This window comes from Eleginops maclovinus, chromosome 12, assembly GCF_036324505.1.
Source record: "Eleginops maclovinus isolate JMC-PN-2008 ecotype Puerto Natales chromosome 12, JC_Emac_rtc_rv5, whole genome shotgun sequence".
Taxonomy (NCBI): Eukaryota; Metazoa; Chordata; class Actinopteri; order Perciformes; family Eleginopidae; genus Eleginops; species Eleginops maclovinus.
In genome coordinates this window covers 19,701,305-19,713,483 of record NC_086360.1, presented here as the reverse complement: position 1 = coordinate 19,713,483, position 12,179 = coordinate 19,701,305, and the positions used below count along the sequence as shown (strand labels likewise).

General features: G+C 40.4%; 1 protein-coding gene and 1 long non-coding RNA gene across 2 annotated transcripts in view; one reads left to right on the top strand and one right to left on the bottom strand.

The window, feature by feature from the left end:
• LOC134873937 (leucine-rich repeat transmembrane neuronal protein 4) overlaps positions 1-3,029 on the bottom strand; it is a 40,881-nt gene extending 37,852 nt beyond the window's left edge. The window contains exons 1-2 of the mRNA XM_063897856.1: positions 2,493-3,029; positions 469-2,058 (exon numbers count right to left, since the gene is read on the bottom strand). Coding sequence (XP_063753926.1) covers positions 512-2,058; positions 2,493-2,544 — 1,599 coding nt within the window. The 5' untranslated portion in view covers positions 2,545-3,029 and the 3' untranslated portion in view covers positions 469-511. The remainder of the gene's footprint in view (positions 1-468; positions 2,059-2,492) is intronic.
• Positions 1-12,179, top strand: part of LOC134873874 (uncharacterized) — an 80,664-nt gene extending 68,485 nt beyond the window's left edge. Inside the window, exons 2-3 of the long non-coding RNA XR_010166997.1 lie at positions 10,914-11,001; positions 11,526-12,179. This is a non-coding gene — a long non-coding RNA (uncharacterized LOC134873874). The remainder of the gene's footprint in view (positions 1-10,913; positions 11,002-11,525) is intronic.

Sequence of the window (12,179 nt, the reverse complement as noted above, 5' to 3'; positions counted from 1 at the left end):
GCAAGAAACAAATTCACACCACTCATGTTTTTGCCACTACAGTTGTTGTAGCAAACACACAGGAGAGGAAAGGACCACCTGCAGAGTGACTTGTTTTTTTTTATCATTCCTGTGTGGACAGCAAGCCATTTGTGAATAAATAATAGGCTGGCTGATAATACAGAGATTCATCAATGAGCTGTTATATGTCAAAAATAAAAGATGGGTCTACTTTGTGCCTAATGCATCTTACTGTAAGTTCTCCAGGGAGAAAAGCTGGCTCTGCAGTTTGAGCTAATGAGAATCATATTTTAGAAGCAAAACTGTATGATTCAGGACAACAACTGGGTAATCATAAGGAACCGAACAAACCTAGCATATTGTAAAACAAGTCACCATGCACTGACCTTTGCTTCCTTATCCCAAAACAGACAAGTGCAGAGGAGAAAAAAGAAAGTGTTTTTCTCCACAGATTGTTAGAAAATTTACCTCTCATGCCTCGCAGTGGAAATGGATTTTTGGAGGGCAACGGTCATACCTCGCATTCTCTGGAGCCTGAGATGGTGTATGTGTAAGGTCCTGTCCCATTAACCAGCACATCCATAGTCTCTGAGTGTGAAGGCTTGTAGTCCACATAGTACTCTTGCAGTGGTGAATTAAGGGAGCGCTCGGTCTCCCGTGCATTTTTCTGGCGCTTTTTGACCGCAGAGCGCTGCTGAAGCTGTTTCAAGCTGCTGGGATAGCGCTTCCACGAGACATAGATTACCAGCAGAATTATAGCCACGGATAAGAGGAGTGCCACACTACCAGCTATGATCTTGTGGAAGGAAACATACTCAGTGTCTGGCAAAGGGAGGGTGGGGGAGGCCTCGGAGGGAGTAGGGGAAGCTGTCCTGTTCCAGATCTGCTTCTTATCCACCACAGGCTCTGTGGGAAGAGGCAGCAGCTCAGGTTGAACTGCAGCAGTGAGGGCCGATGTTGTTAATGGGATGGGAGCCGGTGTTGCTGTGCAAATGTTATAAGTGTCCACCACATCTGTCACTTTCTCTCCTTGTGCCTCCTTTGGGCCGGCACAAATCAAAGCGGTCTCCTTGTTACCCTTAAAGGCCTTGAGCCAGGCCACTAGGGGACAAATATTGGGGTTACAGTACCACAAATTACCAGCAAGACTGATGGTGGTGAGGGAGATCCAAGCCTCCACTGCCTGCTGAGACACATTGCTGAGCTTGTTGGAGTCCAGGTTAAGAGTCTGCAGATTAGGAAGGCATTGAAATGTACTCGGGTCCAACACTTGGAGCTCATTCCCAGAGACATCCAACTTTTGCAAGGAGGTCCACATCCACGGCAGTCCCTGGGTTAGCACTTTGATACGGTTCCACTGCAAATACAGAGCCCGCAGGTTAGTCAGGCGGGGGAAATGAGCAAAGTTTATCTTTGAGAACTGGTTGTGCTCCAGATGAAGCTCGATGAGTTTAAGGAGTCCTGCAAAGGCATTACGTGTGAGGCTCCGTAGCCTGTTGTAGCCAATATCAAGAAACTCCAGGTTGCGACAGTCAAGGAAAACTCGCATCGGGACAGTTTTTAAGGAGTTTGACCTCAAGTGTAAACTGAGCAGTTTTCTAAGACCAACAAACTGATTCGGCTGGAGAACCTGCAGTTTATTATAGGAGAGGTCTAGATTGCGTAAATTCGGAACATCATGAAAAGTGTTGTTTTTGAGCAGAGTGATCTTATTTGAGCTGAGAATCAGTTCTTTCAGCCTCCGTATCCCATGGAAAGCCTGGCCATCCACATCATTGATGTAATTGTGGTCGAGGTAGAGCCACACTAGTTGACTCAAGCCCGCAAACTGGTGTGTTCTGAGGTTTACCAGGCTGTTGTAACGTAGGGAGAGGCCCTGGGTGCTTACAGACACATTGTTTGGCACATCACGGAAGGCATTGGATTCACAGTATATTATTTTCCCATCACATCTACAGCTCTGGGGGCAGGGACGCTCACGGATGCCACTTGGAGCAGCAAGCAGCCAGGCGGGCACCACCACCGTGAATACAAGCCATCTGAATAGCAAGAGAAGTCCTGCAGACACACAGAGAAGTGATAGACTTAGGAGCACAAATATATATGATACAAGAAACAAGAAGAGAATACATAAAATAAAATGTTATCTGTATCAGGGGACCAAACATTATAACCCCATACTTGGATGATTTTTTTTTATCAGAAGGGTTATTTGCAGCATATACTTCATTTGCATCTAGACACACACTTACATTCACGAGCACAGTCAAAGTCATGCTCTTGAACATTGGAAAGGAGATTGATAACCACATGCATCAGGCATTGTCCGTAAAATAGTTGCTGAGAGAAAAACCTCCGTCAGATCCCCCAGCCTGCAGTCATCACTCGTACACCACAGGGGGCAAAGACACCAGCGACATTGGCTTTAAGTGAATTGTAATTAGGAAAACGACTTTGAAATGCACAAGTACCTTGCGGAACGGTGAACATACCCATATTTGCGCGGTGTCTGCTCCTCCTCATGGTTAGGGCTCTCTGTTGCATGCGTCCCAGGTCCACATGTTAGATGCACTCGGCGTTTAGTCCAAACATTTGGACACGCACCCAGGACGAATGTCTGCCCGGAGAATATTAGCACTTTGCACCGCAGCCAAATCCGTTTTGCGCACAGCCGCACACCTGTCGGAGATGTGAGTCGCTCCAAGAGGTGCGCATCAACCCCCGTCTATAGTTTCCCACGTTACCGAACAACATCAGCTGGATAATGCATATTTCATCCTGCCACCTTTCAAAGACGTTTAGGTGGATGCACTCAAGCTTGACATAGCCTCATGAGAATCACACTGTTGAGCGCATGCTTTGGGAGGTTAGATACATTTTGAGTCGCCAATTGCTAAGGTTAAGTGCCAGGTAAGATACCAGAAACCGAACCAAGTGAAGAAATCAGAGAGGAATAAACTCAAGTCCAAACCCAAGTGGATGTATCCAGATGGATATGTGGAGGAGAAGGCGCCGTCTCCTGTGGATTTCACCCGGTGACCGTGGCATCAAGAATACATCAGTAGTATAGCAACAGGAATGATGTTGGTGTAGGATTATACTGAGCTCAATGCTGCTCTTTTCAGGACTTGAGATGCCATCTCCTGGTCAATGTGTGACACTCCGCAGCCCTTTCTAAAGTACACCTCATTGTCCTCGTGAGCAGAGCCTGCATATCAATTAAAGCAGGGGGGTAGTCTGTGTGTTAGTGAGGAGCTGCCAGTCAAACGCCTCTGAACAGCCTATATCTGAGCAGTTTCATATGAATGTGATCTCATGCTTAAATAGAAGGTACAAAAACAAATGACTGGTGAATGGTCGTTACATTTTTATGATCTTAATTGTGATTATACACATGACCACTGAAGCATCAAGAGTATAAGTACTCATTATACCGAATGGCCCTTTTTAATGCTGCTGTAAATGACCTTTTAATGTTTCTATACATACAATATGTTGTTGGAATATAATTACTAATGCATCAACATTTAATTTGAATGCAGCCACTGGTTATTGTCCATTTGTTGTCCATACGACTTTTCTGTATGCAGCTCCCTTCCAGTATATACAATTATTGATTTCTCACACTGCACATAGCTTTTATTCTAGAATGTATCTGTTTCATTTTATCTCAGCTTGTTTTAATTTTCTACATTCTGTACAGGCTTTTCAACCATCTCAATTTATTCTTCTTTTATAGTGTGTATCTTTTTTCACTTTGTCTGAGACTTTTCATGTTTTGTGTCAAGCACACAACAATTGCCTTGTTATTTGTATATGCTACATAAATACACTTGCCTTGCCTTAATGTATGTCGTCATACTATTGGGTGGTAGACTATATAAGAATGCATTACTCTTCAGAAGTTCATTATATTTGTTGTCACAACTTAACTACAAATAACTAAATGCTAACAGGGGATTAAAATAAGCAATCTCGTTCATTTTAATGTAGTGAAACAGAAGTAACATAAACCAAAAGTTCATTAAGAAGGAATTTAATTACATTACAGTATAGTACAGTTACTTTCTGTAAACTACTTTTGCTATTGATAATAACTTTAATCAGACATATACAGCGGAGGAAATAAGTATTTGATCCCCTGCCAATTTAATTAGTTTACCCACTTACAAAGAAATGAACAGTCTGTATTTTTTATGGTAGGTGTATTTTAACAGTGAGAGACAGAATATTAAAACAAATCCAGAAATGTACATTAAAAAACATATATAAATTGATTTGCATTTAATTAGGGGAAATAAGTATTTGATCCCCTTGCAACCAACAAGAGTTCTGGCTCCCACGGACCGGTTAAATAAGTCCTCTCACTTTAAGAAAGTACTCCTGATGTCAACTCGTTACCTGGATAAAAGACACCTGTCCACAGTCAATAAATCAGATTACAACCTCTCCCCAATGGCAAGACCAGAGACAGGTCTTGTGATCATGGTGGAACTAATGTCTAAGGACATCAGGGACAAAATGGTAGACCTGCACAAGGCTGGAACAAGCAGCTTGGTGAGAAAGAGACTACTGGTTTGATTATTAGAAAATGGAAGAAGCACAAAATGACCATCATTCACCCTCAATCTGGGTCTCCACCATCTAAGATCTTGCCTCTTGGGGCATCCATGATCATGAGAAAGGTGAGGAGTAGGGTTGGGAACCGAAACTCGGTTCCAAATGAGAACCTATAACAAAATGCTGGGTACCGGGTACCCATAAAAAAAATATAATTTCGGTTCTGCTTAACGGTTCTTAAACGCGGTAAACCCGTTAGTATTACAAAGAAAGGCTACATATATGCACGGACATAGGCTATCTGACAGGACTTGTATACTTAACGTGACTACGTCATGCATCAACGCAACGTGTGATTTGTTTAGATACCAGCATGCAGCATGGCCCAGTCACAACAATACTATCAAAAATGGAACGCGGTAAGCGCTCCAAAGTGTGGCTTCACTGCCCTAAAAAAGACAACAAGGTACAGTGCAATGCCTGTGGGAAGTTAATTAGGTGTTCGTCGGGTTGCACTAGGAATTTGAGCAAACATTTAAGACAGCACGGCATCGATATCAAAGAATGTACCGTCTTTGATGTCTTGCGGTCTCCGAGCCCGAGTATGCTATCAACAGCTAGCACTAGTAGCACCCCGCTATGTCCAGTAGAGACAGGTAGAGCTGACCGCGACACACCGTTCTCTTTAGCATTGAAAGGAAAGCTAACCAAAGAAAAAACGGAGTGTCACAGAGCGGTAACGGCATTTGTAGTAAAAGGGCTTCATCCCTTCTCTGTGGTTGAAACTCCGTCGTTTAGGTATGCAAGGTTAAAAAAAAATGTTTGTGGGATTGTAGGGTACTTGTACAATAACAGATACTGTTATGTTGTATCGTTTTTTGCAGGGAAATGACCAAGGCCCTAAATCCGAAGTACACGCCTCCCTCCAGAGATAGCTTAACCAATGAGTTGATTCCTGCCTGGTACGAGGTGGAAAAATCAAACATTGTATCTGAGCTAAGTGGTGTAAGCAAAGTTGCTTTAACCAGCGACGGCTGGACAAGCATGTTGCAAGACCTTTACCTAACAGTGACTGCACACTATATAATTCAGGGAAAGATGAGACAAAAAGTTCTCAAAACAAAAGCACCCTACAAAGCACAAACAGGACAAGTGGTGGCTGAAGAAATTGGTGAAATTCTGCAGGAATTTGGCATAGTCAATGAAATAGTGGCGGTCACTGTTGATAACGCAGCGAACATGGATGTGGCCATAAAAAGGCTACATTTCATAAAGCTAGGCTGTTTTGCACACACACTCAATCTCGGGGCACAAAGTGTCTATTCTCTGGCATCAGTGGCAAAATGGACCGCCAAGATCAGGGATGTTGTTGTCTGGATGAAGCGTTCATCCATGGGAAAGACTGTGCTCCGGGAGAAGCAACAAGTCCTAAGTAAGCATCCCTCAGTTTACTTCATTTGACCCTTTTATAGGACAGCTCATTACTGCATTATGTACATTTTGAAGGTCTTGATTTGTTAACACAACGCAAGTAACATAACATAAATCTTAGTATGTCTTATGTAACTACACCATATGAAAACTGGATCTTCTTATATAGATAAGACAAGATAACTTTATTGTCTACAAACCAATATAAATATATATAATATATATTTGACAAGGCTCAAAAACACACAATGCTGGAGACACTATTTGCCCAGAAAGATCACTTATACTACCAGAAAAGGCTGATATGCTGATTTTTCTTAACAAGAACTGTTGAGTTGCATACATTTTTAACATACCCTCTGTTTTATTGACTTTGTTTATTTGGTTGCTGGCAGCTAGGTGCTGTGCACTAGGGCTTTGACCTCGAACTTCGTTGTTCGAATATAATTCGATTGTTTAAAAAAATAAAGAAATTCGAACGAATTTTAGGGAGCCCTTAATATTCGAACCTATATGGGAATTATTTTTTATTAGTGTTGTTTTCAATTCAGATTCCAAGGTTTTTTTCACGCCTGGTGAAGTAAAACCGCGAGCTCATTATCAAGGCTATTATTGGTCATCTGGGCTCCTGTAGACCTATGACGTTGGCATCCTCCTGGTTCGCGCAATCGCGCTTATTTTAAAACAATATTCTAAAACAATGGCCGCGCCAACGACAACTACGCCTGACGAGGAGTAAGCCTTAACCTACTTAGCCTGACTGGCTTATTTTTTTATTTATTTTTGATGAGAACAGTGGATAAAACTGTTTGTGTTTAATCCAGAGTCTGATAATAATACAATTTAAAAAACCAAAACAAGTGACTGTGTTTTTCTTCCGAAAGCATCATTGACTGACTAGGTGCACGTCACGAAAGGTTCCTGTAGGCTCGTGTATTTCCGATGGAGCGTTAACTGTCATATGTGGGACCCACACTAATGTTGTACATATTACGGACACCCGCCATTGACTGATACTTTGCCCTCTGGTGGACAGAACATCGAACTGAAGTGTGATACTAATATTGGTCTTACTGAAGACATTTAATGGTCAAAATATTATTAATAAATATTCGAATACATTCGAACTTTAATATTAATAAACAAACGAACTTCGAATATGATTTTTGGGCAAAAGTCAAAGCCCTACTGTGCACCGAATGCACTTTAGTTCTAGCATTTGGCCCCTATTGCTGCTCGGACGGACTTTTATTTTCTTCGAATGTGACTTGTATGATTTATGTCAGTAGGTTTCCTATAAACACACAACATGCAGCTCAAAACATTATTATCCATAAATGGTTCAACCGCTTCTGCTTTCCATTGTGTTGTCCACATTTGTATTATATGCATTTAGTATATACTATTTAGTTTGTGAAATTTTCAGTTCACGCTTAAAAGAATAAAGATATTTTTGTTATCTAAACATTTGACCTCTTTTTTTACCATTTTGGAATCGAAACGGGGAATCGATAAGAACCGGAATCGATAAGCAGAATCGGAATCGGAATTGATACATTTCAAACGATACCCAACCATAGTGAGGAGTCAGCCAAGAACTACACAGGAGGGACTTGTTAATGATCTGAAGGCAGCTGGGACCACAGTCACCAAGAAAACTATTGGTAACACACTGCGCTGTAATGGATTAAAATCCTGCAGCGCCCGCAAGGGTCCCCTGCTCAAGAAGGCACATGTACAGGCTGTCTGAAGTCTGCCAATGAACCTCTGTATGATTCAGAGAAGGCTTATGAGAAGGTGAAGTGGTCAGATGAGACCAAAATCAAGATCGTTGGCATCAACTCGACATCTCATGTTTGGAGGAAGAGAAATGCTGCCTATGACCCCAAGAACACCATCCCCAGCGTCAAACATGGAGGTGGAAACATTATGCTTTGGGGGGGACAGGGCGATTCACCACATCAAGGGGATGATGGACGGGGCCATGTATCATACAATATTGGCTGATAACCTCCTTCTCTCAGCCAGGACACTGAAAATGGGACATGTCTTCCAGCATGACAATGACCCAAAACATACGGCCAAGGTAACAAAGGAGTGGCTAAATAAGAAACCCGTTAAGGTGATGGACGGGCCTAGCCAGTCTCCGGACCTTCATCCAATAGAAAATCTGTGGAGGGAGCTGAAGCTCCCAGTTGCCAAGCATCAGCCTTGAAACCTGAAGGATTTTGAGAGAATCTGCAGAGGGGAGTGGACCAAAATCCCTCCTGAGATGTGCCGCTCTAACATGGTGTCTAACCACAAGAAACGTCTGACCTCTGTGCTGCCCGACAAGGGTTTCTCCACCAAGATCTAAGTTGTGTTTTGCAAGGGGATCAAATACTTATTTCCCCCAATTAAATGCAAATTAATTGATATCTTTTTTTTAATCTACATTTCTGGATTTTTTGTTGTTTATATTCTGTCTCTCAATGTCAAAATAAACCTTTCATAAAAATGACAGACTGTTCATTTATTTTTAAGAGGGTAAACTAACTAAATTGGTGTGAGATCAAATACTTATTTCCTCCACTGTATTTGCTGTTGTGGTTTAACATGGTTTAATGCATTCACAACTATAACTGTATACCCTAAATGTACCTGACACTTTATCAGGAGTGTATAATTATGATTATCTCACCTGTCTGCAAAGTTACAGTGTTGGTTAGAGTGGTAGCAGCTGTTACGATTCTTCAGTGTTTCATAGGTACACTCTAATGAAAATGTCAGCTAAGTCCAAATTTGTTTCGCCATTGAACAGAGTAACAAGCAAGACTAATAATGTAAATTATCTTCTACAGGTAGGAACAACATGTAAGCTAATTAAACTATACCACATTTCTTATGTTGCTTTCATATATTTTCTGACAATAGGCACATTGTTTGTCATTTAATTAGAAATGCTTTAAAAAAACTCAACTTTTGACTGGCAGTTGTAGATTTAACAAACCAAGGAAAACAACAGATGGGTTGCAAAGCATGTGTATTTTTATCTCATTTATTTGGTTTTGAAAGCCATTTTTTAATTCTTGCCAAGAAAATAAGCTAAGAAAGCTCAGCTGGTATTTTTTCACAGCTCATCGTTGCTGATGTTATTGACACTGAAATGCGTCACGTGTAAACAAAGGGTGCTCTCAAGACCTGATGATGGGACTTTCAGTCAGGATCAAAGTCATCACTTCTAATGGGTTCCTCTGCGCTCCTACTTAATGAGTAGCCTAATTACGGGTGATGGACATTAATGAGCTCAGAGTGAAGACAGTTTTTGACGTGAAATCAGTGGCAACAAAAATAAAACTGATCCATTTAGCACTTTAGCGTCAGTCACTGATTTAATTTCCATTGTTAGATCAATAAGCTAACTGGAGTTGAAGGACAGAGCATGTACCTTACACACACACTCTCCCACTCACATACACCAAGGTGACTGGAAGTATGGCATATGCATTACCATACATTAAGCACAGGTTTGAAATTGGAATGTCCTTCAGTGAATTCACATTGGTAAATACGGTCTGATGATGCTCAAGTGTGACTAAATATGGTACAAAAGATAAAGACAAAAAATGATGTGTGACATTTTAAGAAATAAACAGTAGACTACATTAATTCAACTTAAACCAACATATTTCACAGAGAGTTTTAAGCTGCATTATTGCTTGAAATAAAAGTTTCATTTTACCAGATTTTCCTCATCTATGTCAGGATTTGTGTCAATTGTGACGTTCTTAGTTTGTCACGATTTTACGCAACAAAAAAAAACACTGTCGGCTCTCAAGACGGCGATTGATTTCACATGCAGAGGATTATGAATAGTGTCCTCAGATTTATTTTTGAGGTGAACCAAAGGAGTTTCAGTTCCAGCAGACACAATGACACTTGTACAGAGACTTATTTTTAAAAACGTCACGTTTCACTTGTTGCTTAATCAGAACTGCGTTTGTGCTTGATTGCCCTCAGGTGCACCTTAAATCCTCTGGGGCTTATTAATAAAAAATTCACACACCCCACTACAGCTCCATGATTAATGATTTTAATAGGCAGCATAGAGTATTACAATACTTACAATTAAAATACATACTTTTAGATAGATATTTCCATAAGGTACCACAAACATTTCCAGAAATGACCATACATGTGTAAACATCATATAAGAAGGAAACAGCAGAAAAGTCCTAATATAATCAGAAAATATATCAGAAAATCGTACAGTAACAAAGAAATATATCATCTCAAATGGTCTCACCCTATTGTTGCTTACATTAAATTGTGCCATACACACAATGTAGAAAGTGTAATATTGTACTAAACACGTATTGCCTTTACAGCAGAAATGCACATATCCCTGGTATACAGTATTTATGGTTGAGAAAACCTGTCTATATTTTGTACAAATATTCTATAAGATTCTTGTCTGTTGTTCAGAGTGTGATAGCTGTTGGTCTGAATATTGTCACATTTGTAAGCGATGTATTGCCTTTTATCTCCATTCATAATCACTTCACATCACGTCGCTGTTGTGCAATCCTCCTATGCTCAGTTTTCTTTTTATTCCCTGTGGTCTGTGTATCAATTCCTATTTGTGTTGTCAAACAAATCTGACATGACCCACTTTCACTTTTACAATTCATCTTTTGCTTTCTCCCAGCATATGTGAACAACTCAGAACTGTATGGATCAATAATTAAATTATTAACAGTCAAATAGAAGCACTGACACGACTTTTTTAAAGCTCTGACAAGTGTAATATTTCGTACTTTTTATCTGCCGTACAGCTGAAATTTGACTGCTTGTCAAAACATTCCTCAAATAAAATGTGTTGTGTTTTGTCGCCCCGCTGACTCCTTGATGATCATCTGTCGGTTTTTGTAATGTTCCCACAGGCGTCATCAAGTAAAATTCCACTCAAGAGAACAGCATGCCGCTCTCTTCACATGAAAAGCATGGAAACCCCAGCCGTAAACGGTAAAGGTATGGTGCCACCATATGCACTCACCTCACTTTGCAAATAATACTGCAACCAAATTGCTTCCTATGAAACTTTAATGACTGTCTGTGACTGACTGAGCCCTGAATAATAGAGCAAGCAAAGCACCTGCTTTTTTGCAGCATAATGACTCCCACTGAAACAGAATGAAGAAACGTATTTGTAAAATAATTAGAATAAAGAAAGACTTAAAAGCATGTTGAAGCAGGTTTATTTACCCTGACCCTGACTCCTTAATATGTAACTTGCCTTAATTACTCACAAATAATAACACCTACAAAGTGTTCAAGCAGCAGGTAAGTATTTCGGAGACAGAGGGTTAGTCCCAACACATCTGCCACTTAATCCCCTGCTGCTTCAAAGAGTCGAATGAAAAATACTTCACACACTCGTTATTTGAAAAAACCAAGGACTGTATATTGACTTTGCTCTTGCATCCTATTGTCTGTATGAATTTTCTTTAGCAATCACTGATGATGTCTCTATGTGTGTTTTTTTAGTTCCTCAGAAAACCTAAAGTGCAGGAGGAAGTTTTCTCAAGACTGAAAACTAAAAGTTGGATTCATATCCGGTTTCATTACATCAAGTTATTTTCTCAGTATGTGTCAAAAGTATCCCCTCTTTTAAGACAAACTCACATTGAAGTGGAACACAATTAATACATTTAATTAGAGAAACATGGTTAAACACAGGTTAAACTATGTTAAACACAAATTCAACAGATAAACAAGATTAAGCATAGAGTAAACCGGATTAAACCAAGTTAACTACAGGTTCAAACACAGGTAAACCAAATTAAACACAGATAGACTAAGTCAAACCAGGTTACATTACATGTCATTCGTTGGACACTTTTATCCAAAGCGACATGGATACATTGAATACAGTGGACAATCCCCACAGGAGCCATTTGGGGTGAAGTGTCTTGCCCAGGCACACAACGACATGCTGACAGTGGGACTCAAACCTGCTCTCCCCTGAAGATCAGTGCACCATCTCACTGCGCCTCAGCCTCCCAGGTTGCACCTAGCACAGGTAAAACACAGGTAAACCAAATTAAAAACAGGTTAAATGTAGCACAGGTTAAACAAAGGTGAACAAAGTTAAACTAGGTTAACCGATAAAAGTAGGTTAGAGCAGGTTTAACTTTTCAAATAGTGCT